This window comes from Macrobrachium rosenbergii, chromosome 48 (assembly GCF_040412425.1).
Source record: "Macrobrachium rosenbergii isolate ZJJX-2024 chromosome 48, ASM4041242v1, whole genome shotgun sequence".
NCBI classification, from domain to species: Eukaryota; Metazoa; Arthropoda; class Malacostraca; order Decapoda; family Palaemonidae; genus Macrobrachium; species Macrobrachium rosenbergii.
In genome coordinates this window covers 74,415,220-74,441,779 of record NC_089788.1, presented here as the reverse complement: position 1 = coordinate 74,441,779, position 26,560 = coordinate 74,415,220, and the positions used below count along the sequence as shown (strand labels likewise).

At 36.8% G+C, this 26,560-nt stretch overlaps 1 protein-coding gene across 1 annotated transcript; it reads right to left on the bottom strand.

Annotated features, from left to right (window-relative positions):
- Positions 1 to 22,090: 22,090 nt before the first annotated feature.
- Positions 22,091 to 25,180, bottom strand: LOC136831561 (uncharacterized). Its single transcript, XM_067092152.1, has 3 exons — positions 24,966 to 25,180; positions 23,912 to 23,967; positions 22,091 to 22,881 (listed from the first exon to the last, which is right to left on the bottom strand). The coding sequence occupies exon 3, from the start codon at positions 22,869 to 22,871 to the stop codon at positions 22,368 to 22,370; it is 504 nt and encodes a 167-aa protein (XP_066948253.1). The 5' UTR covers positions 22,872 to 22,881; positions 23,912 to 23,967; positions 24,966 to 25,180; the 3' UTR covers positions 22,091 to 22,367.
- Between the last annotated feature and the right edge of the window lie 1,380 nt (positions 25,181 to 26,560).

Sequence of the window (26,560 nt, the reverse complement as noted above, 5' to 3'; positions counted from 1 at the left end):
GAAGAAGAAGAAGAAAAATTGGCATTTTAAACCCTTGCAAAAATTCAGTCAAAAATTTGTTTTGGAAGAGAACTCTGCGCGTGGCGTAACCAAAACCTACTTATTGGAATTCTCATGCGTGGATGGGTGACGTAAAAACTCTCGCTTAAACAATCTTTTTTGGTTTCGTGTTAAGTGAAGTAATTGGGGGGTTGGGGTGGGGTTTGGTTGGTTGTGGGGGGGGGAATGGGAGTGTCTGATAATAAGTGGCTTCCTAATTTGTGTAACGTTCTTAAGTTTTAATTTCTATTCTACTGACGTTATTAATACTGCTAATTTTGCCGTTATCTCCACTATTAATAATGGCATCATCTAAAGTCTAAACAAACTGATTCCTATTATGGCAATGCCTTGTAATTAGTCTAAAGTAGTCACAGACTGATTAACGTAAATAAAACCCAAATGGACTCATTCTGGTGTACACAAGTAATGGAACAGCATTAATATTTATGCTGATTGTAAGCAAATTTATGCATAGGAAATAGATTCTAAACGATTTTAAATAAAATTAAAGTGACACCAAAATTAGTAAATAAAAACGTGCGTTGAACCACATGCTTACTAAAACCTCATTGAAAATAGACTCTAAATTAATTCATTAATATTAAAATTACCCTAAAATTTGCAAAAAAAAAAAATGTTCAACCATATGCATACTAAAACTGCATATCTGAATCATTATGATGAAATAAAAATGCAGTTCCTAAAACAGATTTCAATTAAATATAAATATATATATATATATATATATATATATATATATATATATATATACTGTATATATATATATATATATATATATATATATATATATATATATATATATAATTTTTCCCTTTTTTATTGAATTTCCCTCCCAGCCATAACGACACTGCCAAGGTTAGACGAGAGAAGAAACAAGAGTTCCGGAGAATATTACTCTAAAAGGCGTGCATGTCGAACGCCGTTGGAAGTGGTTGTCATTGCAAGGTGATTGATTAAGCAATCGGGACCAGTAGACGGTTGATGATAACAGTTTGCTTTATAGGGAAAAAAAAAAAGATCGACTTTCACTTGCCATCAAACAGGCAGGCTGGCAGACAGAGAGGCCAGGTATTATAATAGGCAGAAACAGAAAATTATGATGAATAATCTCTCCCTGTTACCTGGATCTAGGCCAGCTTTTATAGAGAATTCTGGCCTGGGCGAGGAGAGTACCCGGCGGAGTCTTAATTAAGATTGGGTAGATGGGAGCAAGAATGGGAGCTCCTCGCTCTGACGTCACTAGAAAGGCGTGGAAGGACGGTAGGCGAGCACTTGAAATACGGGAGTGAAATTGAAATTCGCTGATAAAGACGAGCAAGTGCTCACGATCTTGCTCGCATGCAAATAAGGCAAACGCCCAATGGAAAGGCTGCAAAAAAGTGGCTGTGTTTCATTCATAAATTATCGGAGGCGCATGCAATACGAGGGAATTGAAATGAGGCCCCCCCCAAAACAGTAAAAATTGCGCCGAAGTGTCTTCGGCGCAATCTAGTTTTGTGTACAACCGCTACAGCGTATAATCAGGGCCACCGAAAATGAATCTGTCTTTCGGTGGTCTCGGTAAAATGATGTATGACCCGCAGCCCATGAAACTTTAACCACGGTTCGGTGGTGGCCTATCCTATATCGTTGCCAGAAGCACGAGTATGGCTAACTTTAACCTTAAATAAAATAAAAACTACTTAGGCTAGAGGGCTGCAATTTGCTATGTTTGATGATTGGAGGGTGGATGATCAACATACCAGTTTGCAGCCCTCTAGCCTCAGCAGCTTTTAAGATGTGAGGGTGGACAGAAAAAGTGCGGACAGAAAAAGTGCGGACGGACAGACAAAGCCGGCGCAATAGTTTTCTTTTATGGAAAACCAAAATTTGATTTTAAGGAATTCAGGTAACTTCACTTGAGTTACATTATTGTTGCAAATAGACCAGTTCCCGCAGAGAGTGAAGAGATACGGTATGAAATAAAATAGAATGGAATTTATAATTGGTTGTCAAGCTGAGCAGGAACCACTTACAGAATCTTCATAGATCGAGAAGATTTCAAACGGACAACAAAGAAAGCCACAATCTGGATTAATCTTAGTACATGGTGAGTCCACTCTCTCACAGGTCAAAGGGGAAGTTGTTATTATGCAAACTTTATTGATCTATAACACTAGTATCTGAGGACATACTCGGTATTCTAAAGAATTTCTAGTTAAAATCTTAGCTTCGATAGTTAGTAGCTAGAACACTGATTATCATAATTCATTAGGACTTTTGAATGCATCTTTGCTATCTGGTTTCAGACAAAAAAAAAAAAAGTAAAAATGTACCGAAGTTTCTTCTGCACAATCGAGTTTTCTATACATCGTATAATTAAGGCCACCGAAAACAGACCTGTCTTTCGGTGGTCTCTGTATAATGCTGTATGAGCCGCGGCACATGAAACTTTAACCACGACCCGGTGGTGGCCTATCCTATATCGATGCTAGATGCACGGTTATGGCTAACTTTAACCTTAAATAAAATAAAAATTACTTAGGCTAGAGGGCTGCAATTTGGTATGTTTGATGATTGGTAGGTGGATGATCAACATACCAATTTGCAGCCCTCTGGCCTCAGCAGTTTTTAAGATGTGAGGGCTGACAGAAAAAGTGAGGACAGAAAAAAAGGGCGGACGGATAGACAAAGCAGGCACAGTAGTTTCATTTTCGGAAAACTAAAAAAAAGAGAACTTTTGACGGAAGACCCATAGAATAACACCTATAATAACTGGTTTGCAATCTTTTAAATACACCTATTATTTGCCTTTGGGTAATCAGTTACTGACAACATACTACGTTTTGATAAAAACACACAGGCAAAGAGAGACACACTCACAAACATACAAGATATTTATAGGAACACTGCGCAGTATTCCGTGTCCTCGGCGCTCTACCTTTGAATTCTTAAAATGAAATCAAATCTGCCATTTTAATCTGTCTTCATGCGTTTGAGAGTTATTTTAGTATCTTATTTTTAAAAGTCTGAGGTAAATTACTGCGGTCTTTTACTCCATTAACCGCACAAAGTTAACATGATATCATTGATTATGAGAAACTATCTGGTGCTATAACCACCGTTTTCTACAAAAATACCTCAATTAAATATAAATGAAGAAATATTGTGTCAGGAAGCGACCGCAGTTTTGTTGATCTTGCAATCTACGAAAATTTGGGAACAAGCCAGACTTTCATTTCGTACCTTTAAAGCCTTTATATAAAAATCAGCTTTTTTTATTGTGCATTCTTCACCATACTGAACTTCTTTACAAAGAAATTATTTTACTGGCTATTATCGCACTGGGTCGGTGCCATGCGAGCACGTACTACGTATTCTAAATTAAAAATTTAATTAATAAATTGGGGAAAATGAAAGATATGCAACATTGGTTGAGGCCAAGATGAAAGATGATAAGGCTTATAAAGTGTCAAGGTCGACAATCCTCTTAATCTTGCTCGATCCATTCATAAGTTCCATCAAGTTCTCAATCGTCTGAAGAAAGAAGAAGAATCTCGATGTGAAAACAGCCAAGTTGAAACATTATGCGGCATTAATCGTCTGTCAAAACGAACTTTATTGAGGATTACTGAAAGCAACGTCATTACAAGTCAAGGTCCACTCTTGGGAAATCCAAGAAAAAGTAACTGACCTAGATATTCCCTCCTTTATTTATTTTCTCTTTTCCCTTTTCCTTTTTTTTGTGACAACTGCTATAAATCACATTCGGGCACCTTCCCGCCCCGTTTGCGCAAGTCGCACGTCGTTTCGTTTCGTTCCGAACGAAATTTTGATTTTGTGAGACGAGGTCGGTTATTCTCTCGATCCGTATAAGGATTCTTTTGGCATCTGTGGCCATTTTCTGCTTTTGCTAATCTATATTGTCTCGTTAATTGCTGCGACCTACCTCTAGTCCGCACGCGACACAACAGTAGTTTGAAAAAACTTTCTCAAAATGTGAAAATTATGAATTCATTTTCCCTTCCACTCTCTCTCTCTCTCTCTCTCTCTCTCTCTCTCTCTCTCTCTCTCTCTCTTTCTCTCTGTCTGTCTCTCTCTCTCTCTCTCATATGTATGTATACACGTAAGTATGTTTAATTCAATATGCATATATATATATATATATATATATATATATATATATATATATATATATATATATATATATATATATATATATATATAACTACAATGGCGACAGAAAAATCAAGGTAATGTAAATGTAAACACTATTTAACTATGCCTAAAGCAAAAAATCGTCTGACAGCGAAACATCACAAAAAAGTCAAGTGTCCGGAAACCCTTTAATAAAGAGCCGATTCCGAAGATGACAATGCAACAAACATGGCCCAGAAATAAACAGCATCTGATATCCAAGTGTCAGTAACAGTTTTAAAAGTGTTTGCCCTCTGACGTGGGAACAGCTACATAGCACATGAGGGTGCTGTCATTAGGAGCAGTGCAGTTAAAATCTGGACTCCCTGAAAATAAAGACGATAACTCAGAGACCACATGAAATAGGCTGGGAAACTGAGTTATCTTCAGTGGGAAGGATTATACGAGGATTTAAAATGATACCGCTACCAGTTTAGCAAAATTATATGCATATGCAGTTGCGGAATATTTTACATTCTGTAATCCGTAGGTGGTTTTATTTCTCTTATATATAAATAAGTGCAAAACATATGAACATATAATATAGTTTTAACCATAAACTATATATATGCACGATTTCATAACGTTTGATTAATCTAGCAGACAGATTAAGAAAATATTTAGTTAGAAAACCAGTTATGTACATTCTTACGAATAAGGAATCGGAAGTCTTCACTAACGAAGTGAATGTGGGATTCTGAGGTCTTCTTTGGATCTGCTCTATTATTGTGGGATTCTGAGGTCTTCTTTGGATCTGCTCTATTATATTATTATTATTATTATTATTATTATTATTATTATTATTATTATTATTATTATTATTATTATTATTATTATTATTATTATTATTATTCAGTTGGAGTTTATTCATACAGACCAAGGCATACATTCTGTACCATACTTACGAAGCAAGTATAGCACAATCTACTGCAGTATGACGCAAAGATATTAAAGAAGTCAGAATAAATAAAATAAACAAAAAGCCAACATAAATAAAGAGTATGCACGCAGATAAATAAGGAGTCATAAACAAGCGAGACCTGAGAAATAAATAAATCAGAAAATGCAGTATGTTCTGCAATGCTCAGTACCGCGTAATCATTGCTTTTCGGAAACGTAAACACAACTTGGGCGCGAGCGGATTTACAATGCTCTTCTACCTGCACAGTTCACACACTGATCGTTACTCTGTTGATCGCCATAAACGTGCAATTAGGAGATAATTGTACCAGCCTTAATTGCCCGCTGATTATCGAAGGGGCGGAATGTACGACGCTGACTGGCAAGAGGAGAAGAAGAAGAAGAAGAAGAAGAAGAAGAAGAAGGAGGAGGAGGAGGAGGAGGAGGAGGAGGAGGAGGAGGAGGAGGAGGAGGAGGAGGAGGAGGAGGAGGAGGAGGAGGAAAAAAAGTTTGTCGATTTTATAACTTTAAAAAGTAGGTGATCTCCATCACCTAAAAGAAGATAGTGGTTTTTATAACGTAAGAACTTACGCAATTTTTTTTACACATCAAAGACATCAGTAAACTTTGAAGCCTTAATAAATTCTAAATATTTTACACATTGAAAATATGTGTTATTTTTTTAAGGCCTTAAATAGGCTTAAAAATAACGTATATTTTTCAAGCCTTAAATGGTCCAAATGTTTTACACATGAAAAACATACGCAATTTTTAAGCCCTAAAAAGTTTAAATGTTTTACACCTTTGAAAAGACATGATTTTTTTAAAGACTTAAAAAGGCTAAAATTTTTTGCACCTTGAAAACACATGATTTTTCAAAGACTTAAGCACCTTGAAAACAAGTGAATTTTTTTAAAGAATTAAAAAGGCTAAAATGTTTTGCGCCTTGAAAACACATGATTTTTTAAAGATTTAAAAAGGCTAAAATGTGTTGCACCTTAAACTTACGTAATCTCTACACCTTTAAAAATGTACTTAAATTTCCCTATACCTGTTAAAGTCAAAATAAATATCTCTACAAACTGACCCAATATTTCACACAAACGAATCAGGTTTCCCAAAAGAGAATTCTTCACGAAATCAACAAAATATTTCACAAAGCCGAATAAAGTATTTCACAAGCTAACAGGTATCTAATGAGGTCAACCGGACTCGAGTGAGGTCAAGCCAAAGATATGTTAATGGTAAGATCCGACCTTGACAGCAACAGGACTGTTACAGTTCAGAAAACTTCTTCCTTCGACCACGTTTGAGGACCTTAGGGCATGTGTCTCAGCCAAACGGGATTGTGGGGGTGGCGGGGTTGGGGGGTGACAAGACTATGCCGCCTTTGATGTGTGTCGTTCAGTATGGGATGGAAAAACGGGGTGGGGGGGAGGGGATGGAAATGAGAGGAACATGAGGAGAAATAGCGTATTAACAAAAATAAAGGAAAGGATAGTTGGGAGTGGGAGTTACTGACTGATGATGCCTGAAAATTAAAATGAAATATGGAAGTGAGTGTAAATAGTAATGTAATATTTGCTGGTGTTTACAGATAATGCAATCTCTCTCTCTCTCTCTCTCTCTCTCTCTCTCTCTCTCTCTCTCTCTCTCTCTCTCTCTCTCTCTCTCACCTTGGTACCTAGATATTGTCAAGCAAATACTGTAGGGTAAGCAGCAAAGAATGTCATTAGCTGTAGGCCCGCCAGATCTCTTGGTCATCCATAAGACAGGAACATATGTCTTTCAACCTCATTCCAAAACGAGCAACAGGCACGACGTGACCTCAACTGACGCGTGACCTAACATAGGGGCGGTCAGTATTTTACCGCAAGCACCCGGGAGCAATTTGATGTAAAAATTTCTTTCTTTGGAACATGTTAAAGAGACCTGACAGGAAAGCAAGGTTGTGAGCTCTTGACGTGAGAAGTCAGGAAACAGATAAGATCTGTTGAAAGCAACAGACAAGATCTATTTGCCTTTCAGGACGTAAAATGCTTTCAGCTGCAGAGAACGGAGGTGCCAATCTAAATAAGAGATTGCTGGAAACGTTGCCTTAAACATGTCTCTTGAACACAGGGTTAGCTGTCAATCGTTTAGAAGAGATTAGCCAGACGATGACGGCTTTGGAGAACAAGTTTGTCAGAGGCCACTTTCGTAAGATAAATTATTTTTCCAATTTCAGTCTTTGGGATTCAGGGTTTTGTGGAACATCAGATACATACTTTTCTTGTAATTTCCATACTGAGAATAGATTCACTAATTCTTTTAAAGTTGGTAGTAACTGGTTTTCTAATATGACCGAAAAGATTGAAAAAGGGAGGAAGACAATAAAGCAAGCAGGTCGAGTGAGGAAAACTAAATTTATATTCATATGAATTTTGGGAGAATTACCTTTCAGGTCTTACGGGATATTCAAGAAAAAAAATTATTTTCTAAATCGTCGCAGTAACAGAGAAATTTTCTCTAATATAGTTTTTAATAGACGAACTTTGGAATTTATGTCTTTGTAAAACAAAAAAAAATTATTTCATGTTGATAGCGCAGATACGTTTTTCGTATGTTTAATAATACTACTGTAAAAAAAAACCCGCAAACCAAAATATGAAATTACTAAAATGCCTAATACATTCTTTAACAAAAATACACAAGTACTGACAGCACCTATTTTTCACTACATGTCTGACAAAAAAAAAAAAAGGAATCGTAAAGATTATCGAATTAAAAAAAAAAGGTTTCATTCTTCGAAAAACCATCTTTCTTTGCTCCATATATGAAAAAAAATAAAACTTCAAAATGCCCAAAGACCCCGAAAAGGAAAGGAAATTAATTATCATTTTGTCTGTCTGAAAAAGCAAGAACTAAAAAAGTAAGTAAAAAAATTAGCCGAAGTTTCTTCGGGGCAATCGAGTTTTCTGCACAGCCGCTACAGCGTATCATTAAGGCCACCGAAAATAGATCTATCTTACGGTGGTCTAAGTATAATGCTGTATGAGCCGCGGCCCATGAAACTTTATCCACGGCATGGTGGTGGCCTATCCTATATCGTTGCCAGAAGCACGATTAAGGCTAACTTTAACCTTAAATAAAATAAAAACTACTGATGCTAGACGGCTGCAATTTGGTATGTTTGATGATTGGAGGGTGGATGCTCAACATACCAATTTGCAGCCATCTAGCCTCAATAGTTTTTAAGATCTGAGGGCGGGCAGAAAAAGTGCGGACAGAAAAAAGTGCGGACGGACAGACAAAGCCGGCGCAATAGTTTTCTTTTACAGAAAACCAAAAGGGGCTGTTCAGAAGATCCAATTCTCTCTAAAGGAGTAAACTGCTCTCCGTGTTCGTAACCCAGACAGCTCTTGTCTTTTCCCTCGGTCATTCGATTTGCGCAATGTCTTCTTCCCAAAACGAAATGGTTGAGCGTGTTTGGTCGGTTCGACATAATTACAAGAGATTTAAAAGCGGGTGGAATGGCTGTGGCTGATAGGGGCGTGGCGCGGTCTTACTAGGACTGTGTGCATGTCTGTATGTGCCTATTTTTGTTAATGTCAGGTAATGTCAGGTACAAGCACTCGTATATGTAAATTAAATAAGTATATTTTTGTACAGTACAAATGCAAAGTTCATGTAAATCGTAAGTTCATATACTCTAAATAGCATATATATACATACACACACACACGCACACACACAGACAGTCGAAAGGTCTCGCAGCACTCCAGTGTTTCCCTTTCCTTCGTGGATTTTGTCTTTATTTATATATTCATCACGTTCCATATTTTCGTGATTTAGTTATACACACATACACACACACACGCACATATACAGTATATATATATATATATATATATACATATATATATATATATATATATATATATATATATATATATATATATATATATATATATACACACACACACATATATATGAGTGTGCTTGTGTGTATATAAATTTTTGGTGACAAAATATATGTTTAGATTAAAGAAATAAAAATATTACAGCAATGGAAAATAGTGTTTCACCTTTATTACAATCAGGACATTAGGTTGAAAGCTGATCATAAGGTTTCATTATTTAACATTCGCAAAAACACGAAACACCCAGAGTAATTCATGTCACAGACCTGCCATATGGAGGCCAATAGTGTGGTATCAGACAGAATTTGATTAATTTTCTTCCGTGATAAAGGCAATTCAAATATAATTTTTTTTTTTTACTTTTAGAAAACATAATAAAAACCTAGGACCCTCTTGCTTCATAAGGTGAACCCGACGCTAACGACCCTTAGGTAAAATTACAACCTTTAGGTAAGAAACACCGAGAACGGCAGAATAGCGGTGGTATTGGGGGTGTTCTAATCCTCTGTTCATTTAAGAGAACCGAAGATCATTTCCCTACTATGACAGGTGATTTACAATGCGTATATGCTATGTGCACGAGCAAGAGCCTGTGCTGGATTAATGCCAACTTAAAATAAAAGTTAAAGTCAAATTAAGAAGTTTTTATATACAGCATTCATGAAAGATTTGACAAGCATTTATGAAGATCGTAGTACAATGACGAGCATCATAAATGTTATAGTTTTTTTTTTTTATTTAGGAGGACAAAAGCGATGAAGCAAACTCTTAGATGGAAAACTTTTCATTGTAGAAGGAACTAAAGCCGTCAGGCATGATTCCCTATAGGATGGTCCAAGGAGAAATATTTATTGTGTATGGCTCATATAAAGAAAAAATTGTTTAACATAGATGGCTGAAAGTCGGTAAATTACACGAACACGGATATAATTTTATAGCAATCGTTGTCTTATATACATACATACACACACACACACACATATATTATATATATATACTCAACTTACCTTTTGTACAGTAAAAATATACAAACTTACACGAAAATTTCTATATCTTAGAGTATTTAATATTACTCGTTTTTTGTCTACGCTCTTTTCCGATTTACCTTTTCACATAAATCATGATATCGCCTCCCTTTCCCTTGTTGCATAAAGCTATCTATCCCATCTATCAACCTCTTTAGTAAAGATGAAAAAATCCCAGTATGCCGATCGTATCACCTGTCATAAACAATAGACCCTCTTATGTGGTCCTAGTCAATACCCCAGCGATAAGTACCCGAAAAGGACCTCTCACACAAAAGGAAGGAAAGGGGAGGGAGTGTGGCTAGTAGGGGTGAGCCAGAGGAGTAAATGTAGGGGTAGGGGAGGAGGGGGAGGAGGGGAGGAGGAGGAGGAGGAGGGGGAGGGGGAGGAGTGGGAGTGTGAGTAGAAGCTCTTTGCAGCCCCATTCAGATAATGGAGTGGAGAGGAGAAAGGAATCTATTTTAGAGCTCCGTCAGTGATATTCGCTCTTGATATCGCTGCGTTAAGATTGGATCAGATGAGGAATTGGAGCAGTAGGAGGCCAAGGGTATGCAAGTGAGGTAACTTAGGAATGCTTAGGAGGATGAATGGCAGAGATAAGGGAATGTATATACACTCTGAAAATCGATAACGTTGCAGATGATACAGAAATATTCCCCTACAGGAATATAAACGGAAATATTTAATGTCTCTGCATAAAGAGATTTCAACGCAACATAAGTAAGCATCTTAGATTTTTCTTCCATTGGAAAATTTAATCGTTGGGTGAATATGACAACCTAACTTGAGAGAGAGAGAGAGAGGGGGAAAGTTTTTTTTGCAGGAATATAAACGGGAATAATTAGCAGATCTGTACTTAGAGTGATTTCAATGCAATGTAGATAAGCATCTTAAATTTTTTCCATACAAAATTCTATGAGAATCGATTGAGTGAGTGGCAACGACAATTAACATCCTGAATTTGGAGAGAGAGAGAGAGAGAGAGAGAGAGAGAGAGAGAGAGAGAGAGAGAGAGAGAGAGAGAGAGAGCCTTTTTAAAGAACGTCACCAAAAGAATGTTTAACAAACCAACATTAAAAATGTAAATCTGGAGAAATTTTCACGATTTACAAAATTAGGAGAAGCTAACACAGATATGTACATATATATATATATATATATATATATATATATATATATATATATATATATATATATATATATATATATATATATATATAATGTGTGTGTATTTTTTCATACAATGAACTGTTTCCCTGAAAGATGCTGAATTGCAGATGGACCTCTAATGCAAAAAATTCCACAGCTCTGGTTGCTTCATACACCCATACCAAAGGCTCACCCACAATGTATAGAACCCCCCGTACATACGCACACAAACACACACACACCAGGCCGTTTGTGAAAAACTGGTACACTATTTTCTTGCCTGTGAATATGCATATACGTACATATAAATACACTTACTTTAAAAAAAACATTCCGATAGACGGAAGTGTGCATTCATACAATATTAAACGGCTGAAAAGCAATTAATTATGTAAAAAGTTCGCGAATATAACCCTGATGTGAACACAGTGCATGCAGGTTCTTCTTTGCAGGCAAAACTTTTTTTGAAATAGTAAAAAAAATGCACGAACACAGCCATCAGATCGGGAAAACAATTGTTTAAATACACATCACATACGTACATACACACGAATACATAAATACACGTGCACACGCGTACACGCACACACACACCTTAAATCATCCAAATTTGATTAGTCTACGACCTACAGGAACTGGCGAGAGATTCAGAACGAGTGCTTCTCTTGGGAAAGTATTTCAAACCGGTTCTGTACGTGCAGAGTTTTTTTTTATCTTTCCTTTTAAGAGAATGCAGGTAGGGTTAGGCAATGTAAAGATATGGAGAGCGTGCTCTATATCAGTTCCATATTTGCATATTTGCAACTTGAGGGCCAATGTTTGTTTAGGGAATTTGGAGATAGTTTGTATATTTACAACGATGTAATTAAATAAGAATTTTTTAACTCGATGGTAAATTCTCGGAGCTGATTTCAACCTGTGGGGTCCCAACAGTAGTATAAAAGACTCTTGATTGAAAAAGTTACTGCTAACACATAATCACCTTTTCCTTACGTTAATTATATCACATTCGGTCAAGTGACTTACTGCGTATCCATTCACACGCTCATTTGGCCTAAATCAACTTACAGAAGTCAAATGGAAATACATTTAACCTCAGAAATATTTTCGTTTAAGAAAAATCTTCCATGCCAATAAACCATCATCAACCTATTAGCTCTCTTTGACGTTAAATACCGGGCACATTAATGTATCAATTTCATAAACTTACAGCAGGTTAAAGTTTCTATTTGTGCTTTTGAAATTGTATCCATTGTCATTCGATCTGTGGAGATAGTTTTTTTTCCAGGACATCAAGGGGCTTAGCATACCGCAGCGGCTCTTAACAATTGATTTTCATGTTAAAGCAGCCAACAATTTTCAGGCGTCAAAAGGCTGGTAGTTTCTGAGGAACAAAATGAACAGCCTTTTTTATCTAAGATAAAAACATCGAAAAAATAAACCGTACGAGCAGAGGTAATAATGCACGTGACCATTTTGTGACCATTTTGTATATTACTTGCCCACGATTGAGTGATTGATTTCTGTACTCTGGCGTCACAACGACAATTACCATCGTCATTTATTTTACAAGAAGGTAACAGGAAACCTTCAACGAAGTTCTACATTTTCCTTTCGCTACGGCGGGGAGGGGAGAGGAATGGGTGGAGGGGATTGCCCAAGCCAGCCCAACTTACTGCTGGACCCAAGCCCATATAAATAGGCATGGTTAGCGTCAGGAGGGCCGCCCATCCGTAGAGCATCCGCCAAAACCAATTATTAGATGAGCCGTACAAGATACAAACAGCTAAGTTGAGCCTCATTAAAAACAGCGACCCGGACTATGGATTCAGCTGAGAAAGTACAAGTTATTAGTCCAAATCTCCGCGAGACACTTTAAGGAAAAACTCGTTCTTTTAAATCATCTGTCCGGCTTGCAGAAGCAACAGTCATAAACAGCCACTGCATTTGGTAAGGCATTGAGAAATAGGCTCCCATTAAGGGCTGTCCGTCCAAGCGCTTGTGTTTGAAAGCTGTTACCTCATACTTCTTTTTCTTTTACCTTTTGTGAAATATTGAATGGGGAAATATAACAGAGAAAATTAACTTATGCTTTCATAGCTCAAAATGGAATGCTTTCAGGAAGGGAAAAGCGATTTGCTGAGTATGATAATTCGGCTTCAGTTTGTTCTTTAAGCGTGAGGTTTCTGTTGTAGGCAGAGTTTAAATATTAAATCATAATTATTACCATTATATATATATATATATATATATATATATAAATATATATATATATATATATATATATATAAACATATATATAATACACACACACACACACACACACACACACACACACATATATATATATATATATATATATATATATATATATATATATATATATATATATATTTGAGGACATAAACAACAATAGCAACATAATAATAATAATAATAATAATAATAATAATAATAATAATAATAATAATAATAATAATAATAATAATAATAATAATAATGGTTAATTGTGATCTAGTGGTTAGTATAAAAACACCTGATCATCCAAGTTCCCGGGTTCGAATCCAGAACGAGTTGGAACTCTAAACAAAAAAATGAACACAGTGTCTAGAAGCTGCTCGACTGTGGTGGTCCCAAACAGTGTGGAGAAAGGCATGAGGTTGGCACATCATACCAAAAGACTTAATTTGAACTGGAAGGCTCTAAGGCGAAAAGATATATTGCAAAAAGTTAAGCAAAAATTATTCAAGAGAAAATGAGTTCGAAGCAGATGGTTCTCCCTACGGGTTAATTTTACATGAATGGGGGTTCTGAGAACTTTCTATCACACGGAGAGGTAAAAAAAAAACCACTAATGACGAAATGAAGGAAAGTTAAAAACAAATTGCTTTCCCCTCCCACAAAAGACGTCAAATCATTCAGAAAACATCACAGACTACTAGCAACATACCAACCACTCAATGAAGTGCAGCTTCATTGAGAACTCTATTAAATCAATGAAACACCAAAGTCATGCTCAAGAAACTAGCTATTCATTAGAACAATGTTAACTGGAGCAATTATTGGATCAGTGAAGATCCAGAACAACTTCAAGACCACGACTTTGTTGCAGCAAGAAATGTAAACAAAGAAAGTCCAAGAAATGGTGGATGTCCCTGGTAATTACGGAAAAGGTACTGGAGGTGAACATTCTCTTCTTCAGAGCTACGTAAGCATTTATATGCTAACAACATTACACACCCACGTACCAAAAACGAACTGAGAGAAGTCATGAAGATAACTGCATTAGATATAATTGGATCCATGAAGATGCACTGGGTCTATAATCAAACAGATTAGCTCTATTATTCTGGATTTGTTTTGTTTTTTTATGTTCTGAAGTTAATGACGAACCTCATCTAAAGATCGCAGTCAAAGGACCATAAGAGCACCACACAGAGCTGACATACTTTCGTCAGTGAAAGAGATCATGAGGGAAGGAACTTTCTACAACTTAGACGTGACATCTAGTCAGCAGCAATGGAAATTATGACAAAAATAATCTCTTCACATTACAGAAATGACTCTTGTCAACAGCAAAGAACATTACAATACCAGTCGTTTCCTACAGTATAAAAATGACATCCCAACGGAGATGAGGCCCAAAGTATCTAACCATAACTCAAAGACGCCATCAGGTCAAAAGTGAAGGAATAAAATCCCCTTTAAATTTTTTAGTCTTTAACCGTAAAATCTGTCACTAGTTAGGAAAGTGAAATATATTCTGGACATAAAATGTAAACCGATGAGTATTAAAAAATAAGTGTTCTCGTGCTTAGTCTCTACGTTATTAAACAAGTAAACAATACGCTGAAGTTTCTTCGGCGCAATCGAGTTTTCTGTACAGCCGCTACAGCGTATAATCAAGGCCACCGAAAACAGATCTATCTTTCAGTGATCTCGGTATAATGCTGTATGACCCGCGGCCCATGAAACTTTAACCACAGCCCTATGGTGGCCTATCCTATATCGTTGCCAGAAGCACGATTATGGCTAAATTTAACCTTAAACAGCTTAAAAACTGAGTGTAGAAGGCGGCAATTTGGTATGTTTGATGATTGGAGGGCGGATGATCTACATAACACTTTGCAGCCCTCTAGCCTTTGTAGTTTTCAAGATCTGAGGGCGGACAGAAAAACTGCGGACAGAATAAAGTGCAGACGGACAGACAAAGCCAACACAATGGTTTTCTTTCACAGAAAACTAAAATGATTTCCTCTTCATTAAATTTGGCACTGGATCTGTTTCTGACTCTTCCTAGGGTACTGTTTTCAACTCTGCAGTATTCATCTTCCTGTAATTATTTCTTTGCATCCCTATCTAGGATATTAATCATCCCCAGAAATACTCAGTTTTCCTTGCCATAATAAGCGTACTCTTTCAAAGTCTTTAATCTTCACTGGGTGACAAGTTGCTTCAAACATTTCCCATACTTTTTTATAAGACTCTTCTGACCATTCATTACGTAATCTGAAAAACATTACACAATAAGTAAACTTCAAACTTTTCACTATACTTTTTTATACTATACCTTCCTACATATAAGTCTCCCCAGCCTAATACCACAATGATAATCCAATTATAAGTGTTATTTCTTTAAGAAAAGTTTGATATATAAGGAAAGGCTAATTGGTACGGCAAACCCATGCCCCTAGATAACTAGATAAAAGGCAAAAGGAGGAGAATGGGCGTGGCTTAACCAAAATGGTAGACCTAATAACATTAATCTTTCATTATGCAACTATCTCTAGTGAAGCCCCGTACCTCTGAATAAACATAAATGTCTAAAAGAAATGAAACAAGTAAAAAATGCGCCGAAGTTTCTTCAACGCAATCGAGTTCTGCACAGCCCCTACAGCATATAATTCAAGCCACCGAAAAAGAATCTATCTTTCGGTGGTCTCGGTATAATGCTGTATGAGCCGCAACCCATGAAACTTTAACCACGGCCCGGTGGTGGCCTATCCTATATCGTTGCCAGAAGCACGATTGTGGCTAACTTTAAACTTGAATAAAATAAAAACTAATGAGGCTAGAGGGCTGAAATTTGGTATGTTTGATGATTTGGGGGTAGATGATCAACACACCAGTTTGCAGCCCTCTAGCCTCGGTAGTTTTTAAGATCTGAGGGCGGACAGAAAAGTGCGGGCAGAAAAAAGTGCGGACGGACAGACAAAGCCGGCACAATAGTTTTCTTTTACAGAAAACTAAAACAGGTGGTTTGGGCTCAGAAGCAATGTATTTATCGTAAAATATAATCAGCCTTTCAAAAGATCAAGTTAACTGCCCATAGATATAATAAGGAACGGGTGATATAACGTGAAATATTGTCTTATTTGCTTGATAAACTAGCCACTATGCAAAAACGATAACTTTCAAGTTTTCATTTCAATATTTTATCATTTGCTGGATGACCGGCAATGACCTAATTTCCCGACCTAGTTCACTGTCATGCAAGTCATCAGTTTATATCAAGTTTATCTTACATGAGCAAATAATTAGCAAAGAGATGAGTAATATATTTAATGAACACAGTTTCATTAAATATGTTATTGAAAATAAAAAAAGTTTCTTCTAATTTAATTCCAACAGAATTTATATAGTGCAATAATACGATTGGCAGCCAATGTTAATTATTTACTGAGAACGAATATAAATACTAGATAAGTCTTAAAACTAGAAACAAAACGGCTCAACAGATGGCTGACAGTCTCAGCTAGGCAACCCAGCAAGCAAATAACGACTTGAGAGAGAGAGAGAGAGAGAGAGAGAGAGAGAGAGAGAGAGAGAGAGAGAGAGAGAGAGAGAGGAACCAGTCCGGCCACCGACACACCCATGACGTCACACGGGAGAAGTCCATTCACATTCTTCAGTTGGTCAACCTCCAACAAACTGGAGGAAATCGACTTTATATTGTATACTAAAGTCTGCGGCTAAATCTATATTAAGCCTATCTGGGTCAAATTAACTTAGTTCTGGTTATCTTGCTTCGTATATTGGAGAAGGTGAAGAAGAAAAGGAGAATTAAAATAAACATTGTGAGGAGAACAGTGGAAAGGAAAAATTCGAAGCGAGTGGAAGATTAAACGCAATTTTCTCGGCTCTTCAGATTCTTCATAGAATGGTGACAGTAATTAAATGAAGACGTCTTTTACCTCTTCAAAAAGGAGAGAGAGAGAGAGAGAGAGAGAGAGAGAGAGAGAGAGAGAGAGAGAGAGAGAGAGAGAGAGAGAGAGTATTCTTGAAAGACAAAATAAAATTCCTTTCACATCCACAAGTCACAGTCACAATCGAATTCTACAAACAGAACAATTAACCAAAAGAAAAAATGGCGATATGGTAACCATCTGCAAAGATACTGCAACAGATAATTGAAGAGAATTAACTACTAAATTAAATGGAGCACATGTAATTAAAGAAAATAACCGGTAATAAGCAATAGCATCTCTTGTAATTAACGATCCCTGGCAAGATTAAACCGGACCACACGCTATTAAACTATTAAGAAACCGTGAAAAATATTCTCTCAGATTATAATGAAAGTTTCATCAGTGAAGTATACAATTATCAGATAAACCAAATATTTTTTTTTTCATTCAAGATTGGTACTGTACGCTAACAGCGCCTGAGAAAATTGAGGAAATTATTACTAATGGTCCTTTTCCTTCTTCGTAAATGGGTGGTATCAATATGATATTCCGCCCTTATCATTGCTGTCAGTCATAGAATCTGGAAAGAGGCAGGTTTGTTTGCTCATTCCGGACGAGGGGTTCAGGTACTGGAAGTAATTGCTGGTTACTTCGTTTTTAGTATAACAACAACATTCTTGCAACTGTGTTTACAGAGAGCATTTAATTTCAACTCTTAGACTTAAAAACATCTAGAAATTCAAGTCCTCGCATTTGCTCATGCTATTGTTTAGTAATATGAACCTTACTCCTTATGTGGTTTTCAAGGTGACCGGCAGGATGTAAATGAAACTATAGTATGAGGTGTGGTATAAGGACGATACGGCTTTATATCATGGCTTGCAGCATGATTTATGAAAGCGTGTCCGTGTGTACTTTTGCAAGTGCAGAAACAGAGGGAGAGACGTGATGTTTTGGCAAAAAGTCAAGTGGTAATGTCATATAACACAGACTTGCCTTTGAATAATTCTTGCACTTGCAATTGGCAAGGACAGGGAGATTTAGGGGAGGAGTTTGAGTACTTTTTTGCATATCCCCCTGTCTGTAAGTACTTAAACCGGAATAAATAGGTTCATTTCAAGGTTATGATACCAGAAATCATTTTTCATCACGGATACTGCATTAACCAGCCCAACCAATATCCTTTGGCAGTTCAGAGGCCAATAGGAAATCTAACTGAATGTCCAGCCCAGGTTCGTGCATAACTAATTCACAAGGACTATTGCCAAACTAGTGTTTTCCAGTAACAATGTTTTTCATAGCTGTCTGGGATTTGGTTCTTACGCGTATTCATGGATTATTCTGATAGATGAAATTGAAGTTTTACCATTGATGAAGCTCAGGATCTTGTATAAACCAACGTTTCAACCAAAGTCACTATGTGAAGCAATTGGTTAATACGTCACATACGACCGTATTAATAGGATTCTCCTCTCTCTCTCTCTCTCTCTCTCTCTCTCTCTCTCTCTCTCTCTCTCTCTCTCTCTCTCTGTTTTAGTTTTAGAATAAGCCGATGTATCTCGATTTCATGGTTCACAAAGGAAGCTTATCGGTGGCTGAATGGAAGGACATTGTAGGGAAAGTTCTCTCTCTCTCTCTCTCTCTCTCTCTCTCTCTCTCTCTCTCTCTCTCTCTCTCTCTCGTCGACTGCGTTTCTAACCCTGATAACTTTTATTGCTTCTTTCGTTCTACTGATTTCAGAAAAGTAAATGGCTCTCTTCACGTAGCGTGGACAAAATTATTTCATTTTTCTCCCTACATGCATTACGTGACGAAATTCAAGACTTATACACCTACAAATCACTGTATATATACATATTACGAGAGTTAAAAATGTTAATATAAAATAAGCGGAATAAGAACGGCAGTTAGTTAATATTATGGAGGTCAAATTAACAACGTATACAGTTTAACAAAAGCAACGACGATAAAGTTATAGAAAAAATAAAAACTGGAATCCGTGAAAAGATGGAAAATCAACATTTGGTCGAGAAGCCTAATTGATAAGGCCAAATGGGTTGTATTTCTGATGTTTCTCATATTTCTGTGAATTAGATGACACTGAACACAGACATTTAACAAATTTTGTCAACTGTCTCTCCAACGTGGAATTTTTTAGGGTATTTTTAGGGGTTCCCACTGTAAACAGTTATTTTTAGAAGATTATCTCAAAGATGTAACCTTGAGTAATTCGGGATTAAAGTTTTTCCGCATATTCTATTTGTTCTTCTTGAATCCCTTACAAAACAATGATTTGTACAATCAACGAGACTTGCTGAAGTAAGTTTGGTAAGGAGTTTAATTGTAACAATGAAATTGTATTTCATCCCCAGCTCAGTTACTTTCGTTCTTATCTTTAACTTAGTAATAACTTTGAAAGTCGTCCTCAGTAACTACCACACCTCTGATCGGGTTTCCTGATGTAACTTAAGAATAAAAAACTTTCAGAGCCTTAGGGTGACATTCGCATAGATATCTTAAGCATTGAAAGGGCGGAGATTTACTCTGATGGACCACCACAGTAGCCTAGTCACAAGCCACTGAGGCTGGCGCCATGTCAAGATAAAAAAAAAATAAGACCAATCACAATAGGTGAATTAAAGTTTCGTGTAACTTTGGTCCCAAACCCAGACTTGCAATAACTTTCACACAACACACATACCCACACTCAAGGTATTTCATTATTGCATTCGAGATTTTCCCACGAGCTTATCAGAAGTATTAAGGAATATTAATATATTCATTGTGGTATTTCACGCTTCTTTTCGTCGTGCCACCAAGTACATGTATCAAGAAATATTTTCTCTCTGAAACTATTAAGAGCTGATACATATGCTGTATGGCTACCCTTTTAAAACCTTTCTATGCCTAAGTGCCCAAATTCAACCACTCCATGGGTTGTCCGAGTTAAGAGGGGCACTTAAACTTTGGATTAAACGTTATATACGCTAGCAAGTGAAAGGGAGTTTAAAGTGGCCTTTGACCTACCAAAATGTGAAATAAATTACGCTTAATAACGAAGGGTTCATCACTACCACGCCTTGTTTGAGTCCATAATGACTTACGTGCAGATAACCTCGTTCTTCTTTTATTGGAAACATTTTGATTTTGTTTTTCGTTCCAGATGCCAACTGTCATGATGAAAACATGACTGGTTTACAATGGTAACCATTCATATTTGGAAATCATCTCAGCTTCTACGCAAATTATGTTCAGTGCAAAACTAAATTCTAATTCGCATTCATATCAGAGAATGTGTCTGCATCTCCATGAATGGAATATAACTCTGAAAAAATAATGAACATTTTGGCTCTGCCATGGTCTCAGGCTTTCGACCCCGACTCAGACTTATTTCTGGCTGGACCGTTCCAAACAGAATTGACATACTAATTTAGAAATGTGTCATGTAACCCTGCTACTTTCGAAAAGTGTCATGTGACCCTGCTACTTTCGAAAAGTGTCATGTGACCCTGCTACTTTCGAAAAGTGTCATGTGACCCTGCTACTTTCGAAAAGTGTCATGTGACCCTGCTACTTTCGAAAAGTGTCATGTGACCCTGCTACTTTCGAAAAGTGTCATGTGACCCTGCTACTTTAGAAATGTTTCATGTGACCCTGCTACTTGAGAAGTGTCATGTGACCCTGCTACTTTAGAAATGTGTCATGTGACCCTGCTACTTTCGAAAAGTGTCATGGGACCCTGCTACTTTAGAAATGTCATGGGACCCTGCTACTTTAGAAATGTCATGGGACCCTGCTACTTTAGAAAAGTGTCATGTGACCCTGCTACTTTAGAAAAGTGTCATGTGACCCTGCTACTTTAGAAAAGTGTCATGTGACCCTGCTACTTTAGAAAAGTGTCATGTGATCCTGCTACTTTAGAAAAGTGTCATGTGATCCTGCTACTTTAGAAATGTCATGTGACCCTGCTACTTTAGAAATGTCATGTGACCCTGCTACTTTAGAAATGTCATGTGACCCTGCTACTTTAGAAATGTATCATGTGACCCTGCTACTTTAGAAATGTATCATGTGACCCTGCTACTTTAGAAATGTATCATGTGACCCTGCTACTTAATTAGGAGTCAACTTCATGCAGCCTTGAGCAGTAGTTAACTTAACAATTTCAAGATTTCTTTTATGTAAGGAAGATACTGTGCACCACGTTCCTTCTACTTTAAATGACAATTTCAGACATCAGTGATTTCAACATTGATAAGCCAAGAGTAAAAAAAGTAAAATCTATTAATTCCTAAGATTGCTCTGGATTTAACACTTTACATTATTTATTGGCACTGTGGTACTACTACAGTAAATAGCACAGGTCATTTTCTGTTAGAACTTAGAACTTAAAGTTGCAGATGCAAGTAGGCATTGTGGTTTTCATACCTTCACTATTAACAGACAACTTTATAGTTAACCCTCAGTTCACAAAAGGCTATGCTTTCCTTGCCTTATTCAAGCGTATGCAAATTATCCATGAAGTGTCACTTAAGATAAAAAAAATGGAGGCATGCTTTATATGCATTTATAATTTTGTGGCAAGATGATAGTTCTTGACTGGTCAGTTTAGAACTGAACAGTTCAAGCATTCCATAACCGATCGTTTTAAGAGTAATGCACTATCCATGGACCAAAAAACAACTTCATTAAGTTCTTTATTTTTTAATGCACCCCAAGTAAAGATTCAAAAGTTTAAAAACTCAGAATTTCCAGAATTACTCAAAGTTTGAAAAATTTAAGTTAAAAAGTATAGATAACCCCTGAGAGTACAGCATATCTAAACATCTGGACAAAGTAAAGATATTAGAAAAGTAAAAATATTAGAACAAAATCTGTTCATTTCTTAAAAGAAAATTTAATACACCCACAAAAATCTATTTAAAGTAGTGAGTTGTCAAATTATAATAAGCAGCTAACACTGGCTCATTCTTTGAACTCCAACTTCACTGGTCCCGGAACAATCTCACGATACTGCAAATCCACCTCATCTGATGGCTCCTCCTTTATCACCACGACAGGTGGCTCCCCCTGTGAGTCAATGAAGTTCCCCCTACCAGATGAAGGATCCCCCTTGATAAAGCGACAACTTCCATCGGGCTTAAACGTCACATTGAAACCAGAAGGGCTTATTAATTTAACAAGCCCCTGCGACGCAAAATTCATGACTTCTTTAGCTACCTGCATGACGCCTTCCCTCTTGGCTCTGGTTACGCCAGTTTCAATGAGGTTTTTGACTCCCCCAGCTTCCTCGACTTTATCTAGGCCGAAGGATATGGCTCTCTTCAGTCCTTCGAGATTCTTCTGACTCCTTCTTGAGCCTCCGAGGCGCCTGCCTTTCCCGTGACCTTTGAACTTGTGTTCAGCAACTCTCTTGATAACCTCCTTGGCTACTAGGCTGCCTACCTCTGCCAGGACTCGTGGGGCCATAACACAGGTCCTTGGAAATTTTAAATAATCGTTAGTCTATGTTAAAGACTGCAGAATCATAATATTTTTGCATATTTGAAACTACTGGTAAACTGTGTAGTCAAATCCTTGAAACAGCCGAGAAAGACTGAATCACTGTAAAAAATCAGCAGCTAAGGATGTTACAATCATTGAAAGACTGAATCAATTTAAAAATCAACAGACTAGGAGTATCACGATCAAGCTGTTTCAAGACCTATAAGACAACAAGGAGAAACTTTCAGAGAAGACAAACAGGAAACCATAATTCCAAAGTTACCCAAACCGTACATTAAACCATAGTTAGTATTTGTTAAACCCATAAATAAATACAAAATCGCATAAGTGATTTACACTACAGAAAATTCAAGTCATTATGAAAATTCTAATGAAGTGGGCGCTTGAGCTTTTATATCTATAAAGGTTTTTTAAATTAATGAATTTCTGATGACATACAAATAAATTTTGTCTACAGGCATACTCGGCTAACAAAACTCTTAGAATGCAGGGTCCATCCAAATATTTACACCTTCCAGTCCTTACAACTTTGAATTAAGTGGCACCATTTACATGAAAGAGCACATGCACAGAGAGAGAGACCCCTGTAAACAAACAAGCACACACACACACACACACACACACACACACACACACACACACACACACAAAATGAGGTGTAGGGGGTGGGGGGAGGTTACTGGGGAGACATTAGGTTCTCAACTTTTAAGGTATTCAAATGTTAAAACTTAGGTTCCTTCGGTTATTATAACCGGAATTATAATTTGGGAGTGATTTTATAATTCTAATATTATACGGTTACCTACACACGTAAGAAATTTACTTTTTAGACCTTGAAATTTACACATTGTACACTAAAAATCTGATCGATGCTTCAGTCTAATTAGATAATGATTTAGAAAACCACTAACAGCATCTAAGTAGGTATTTCAAACAACTTACTATAGGGGGCCTTATGCTCATATAAAACTACAATAAAAAATTTTTCCCATGAAGATAATTACCTTTATCCTTATGATGAATTGAGTATTCCAGAGCGCACGTACACCTTAATTACTGCCTGAAAGGTATAGTACAATTTTCAGTTAAAGTACAATAACAAATTCTGCATGTTTTGAAAATATACCTATATATGCTCGACGGCACCAAAAATAAGATCCAGTTAGCCTACATATTACCATAACACCTACAGATCCTCCAATAACATACTTTCCAATGCATAATGCCTTGCATTACAATAAAATCTACAGTTTATAAGAACCAAAAATACGGTTCTGCCAGTAAGAACAAGTGACTTGCATCTTGCGTGCCAAGCTGTATTCCGTGGGTGAAGGTTACCACCACAATGACTGGCTTATGCTTTTAAGCCACTGACTAGCTCAGGCCAGCTATTAACCCAGTTACTAGCTTATGTCAGCTATTAGCCCAGTGAATAGCTCATGCCAGCTATTAATCCAATTACTAGCTTATGTCAGCTATAAGCCCAGTGAATAGCTCATGCCAGCTAGGAGCCCAATGAGTAGGTTAGGCCAGCTGTTAGCCCAGTGACTAACTCATGCCAGCTAGTAGCCCAATGAGTAGGTTAGGCCAGCTATTAGCCCAGAAACTAGCTTAGGCCAGGTAGATACCAGGATGGATTACATTTATCAAGGGCATATGAAATACAGTAGAAAGAATGAAGAAAACATTGAATATCACTGGGACACTAAGCAGTGCAACTAACCTAACCTGAGATAAATTTACCTTGGTTCTGGGCTAGGCAAAGGAAACAAACTTAATGGGACACCCTGAAACGTAACTAACCCAACCCAGCCTAAACCAACCTCAATGGGCTACGCTTGGACATCTGAAATATCCTTTATGTATTATCAGTCCAGTGAATTTCTTTAAAGAGAATTTCTGAATTATTTATGGTTATATATCCTAAATGAAACCCATTTTTAATTACACTAATGACTGTAATATGACTGTGGCAGTCACAAGGATTATACATGAATAAAAAATTGTAGACACTACTGATATTTGACACTGGAAGTTGATATACCACAATTCACTTACCTTTGGCTAGAGCTGATAAAACTCTTCACACAACAGCACAAAAATTTACTCTGCGCAAAAGTCTGCTGATGATAAAATCTAATAAAATAAAAGATTACAACCTACAACGTTTGCACACAAAAGCAAGGACTATAAAACGTTTGTCTTAGAATGTCAAAAAGCTCTCGAACGTGCTCCTTGGCCATGCATGCTAGAGCGTAGAAACCGGTGTTTGTATCTCTGCAAGACTGTAACTATTTCTTGTAAACTAATGCAGCTCCTAGATGGAGCCAGAGTTGATGAGGAAAAATGGTTAAATACTGAATGTAATAAATATATATGATAAATCCAAAGCCTCTTGCGCGTATGTTTTCGTATTCTGAAACTGTTGTTCTTTCATATTAGTATCTTCTGAAGCTGCCACTAGGTATGTAATTTCTAAGACCTTTTCCAACAAATTTACGTAGATACTGCTCTCCTCTCCCGTTTGCATAATCTGAAAGCCATTTCCTACAAGTTTGTATAATCTAAAACTCTTTGGACACCAAAAGCCCTTCCCAGCAAGTTTGTATAATTGAAAACCCTTTGCACACTAAAAGCCTTTTCCAGCAAGTATGCATAATCGAAAACCCTTCGTCACTTGTTTACAAAAACCTGCAAGCGTTGGTATCTTCCTTTTGTTTAGTCTGAAACCCCTTGTCTCTGCTAGCCTTTGAGAGTGATGCGCCAGACACCTACCCTTGCCAGACAGGACACCCGTTAACCTTTTGCCTCAGCGGTTCATGACCCGTTAAATGAGGTGGTTTGACTTCCATTTTTAGAAACAAAAACAGTACCAGGCACATCCAACAACGATTATCATTGCTTTTGTAACTGACGAAGAAACAGCACTAATATTACGCTTACCTTGCACAAAAACCCCAGATAAACTTACGTTTTGGCAATTTTTTCCCACTGGAAGTTTCAAAGAACCAAATTGAGATCCTTCCTCTTTTTTTTTCTTTTTTGCTCTTTTATAATGACTCGTTTTTGCTCAGGCGTTCTTTCAGCCCAACCGCTATCCGCCAAGGTCAATGCCAAGGGGAACCGGACAGCCTCTCGTCGTAGTCAGGGACAGTGAGGTTTGCCTTCTTGTCCTTGGTTGCGTTTGAATGGGATGACAACTTGGAGGGGCCGTCACAACGGTAAAGGATTACGAGTTTTCGACGTCTTTTATAGTGTGAGTTTGTGTGTATATGTTTGTTTACAATATTTCTGTTATTTTTTTTGAAATGGAAAACTCAGTCGAGAACTGCACCTTTGAACTATCAGTAGGTTTTAGTGTTAATAACTGTTGTACTTGCGAGCACAAGGCGATATTCAGTTAATTATTTTTAATTTCGTAATAATTCAAGCCAGAGATGCAAAATGACAAAGCTCTTTTTTATATAAGTTTATAGAGAATATATATATATATATATATATATATATATATATATATATATATATATATATATATATATATATATATATATATATATATATATATAAATATACGCACCCACATACATACACACACATGTATTTATATATATATATATATATATATATATATATATATATATATATATATATAT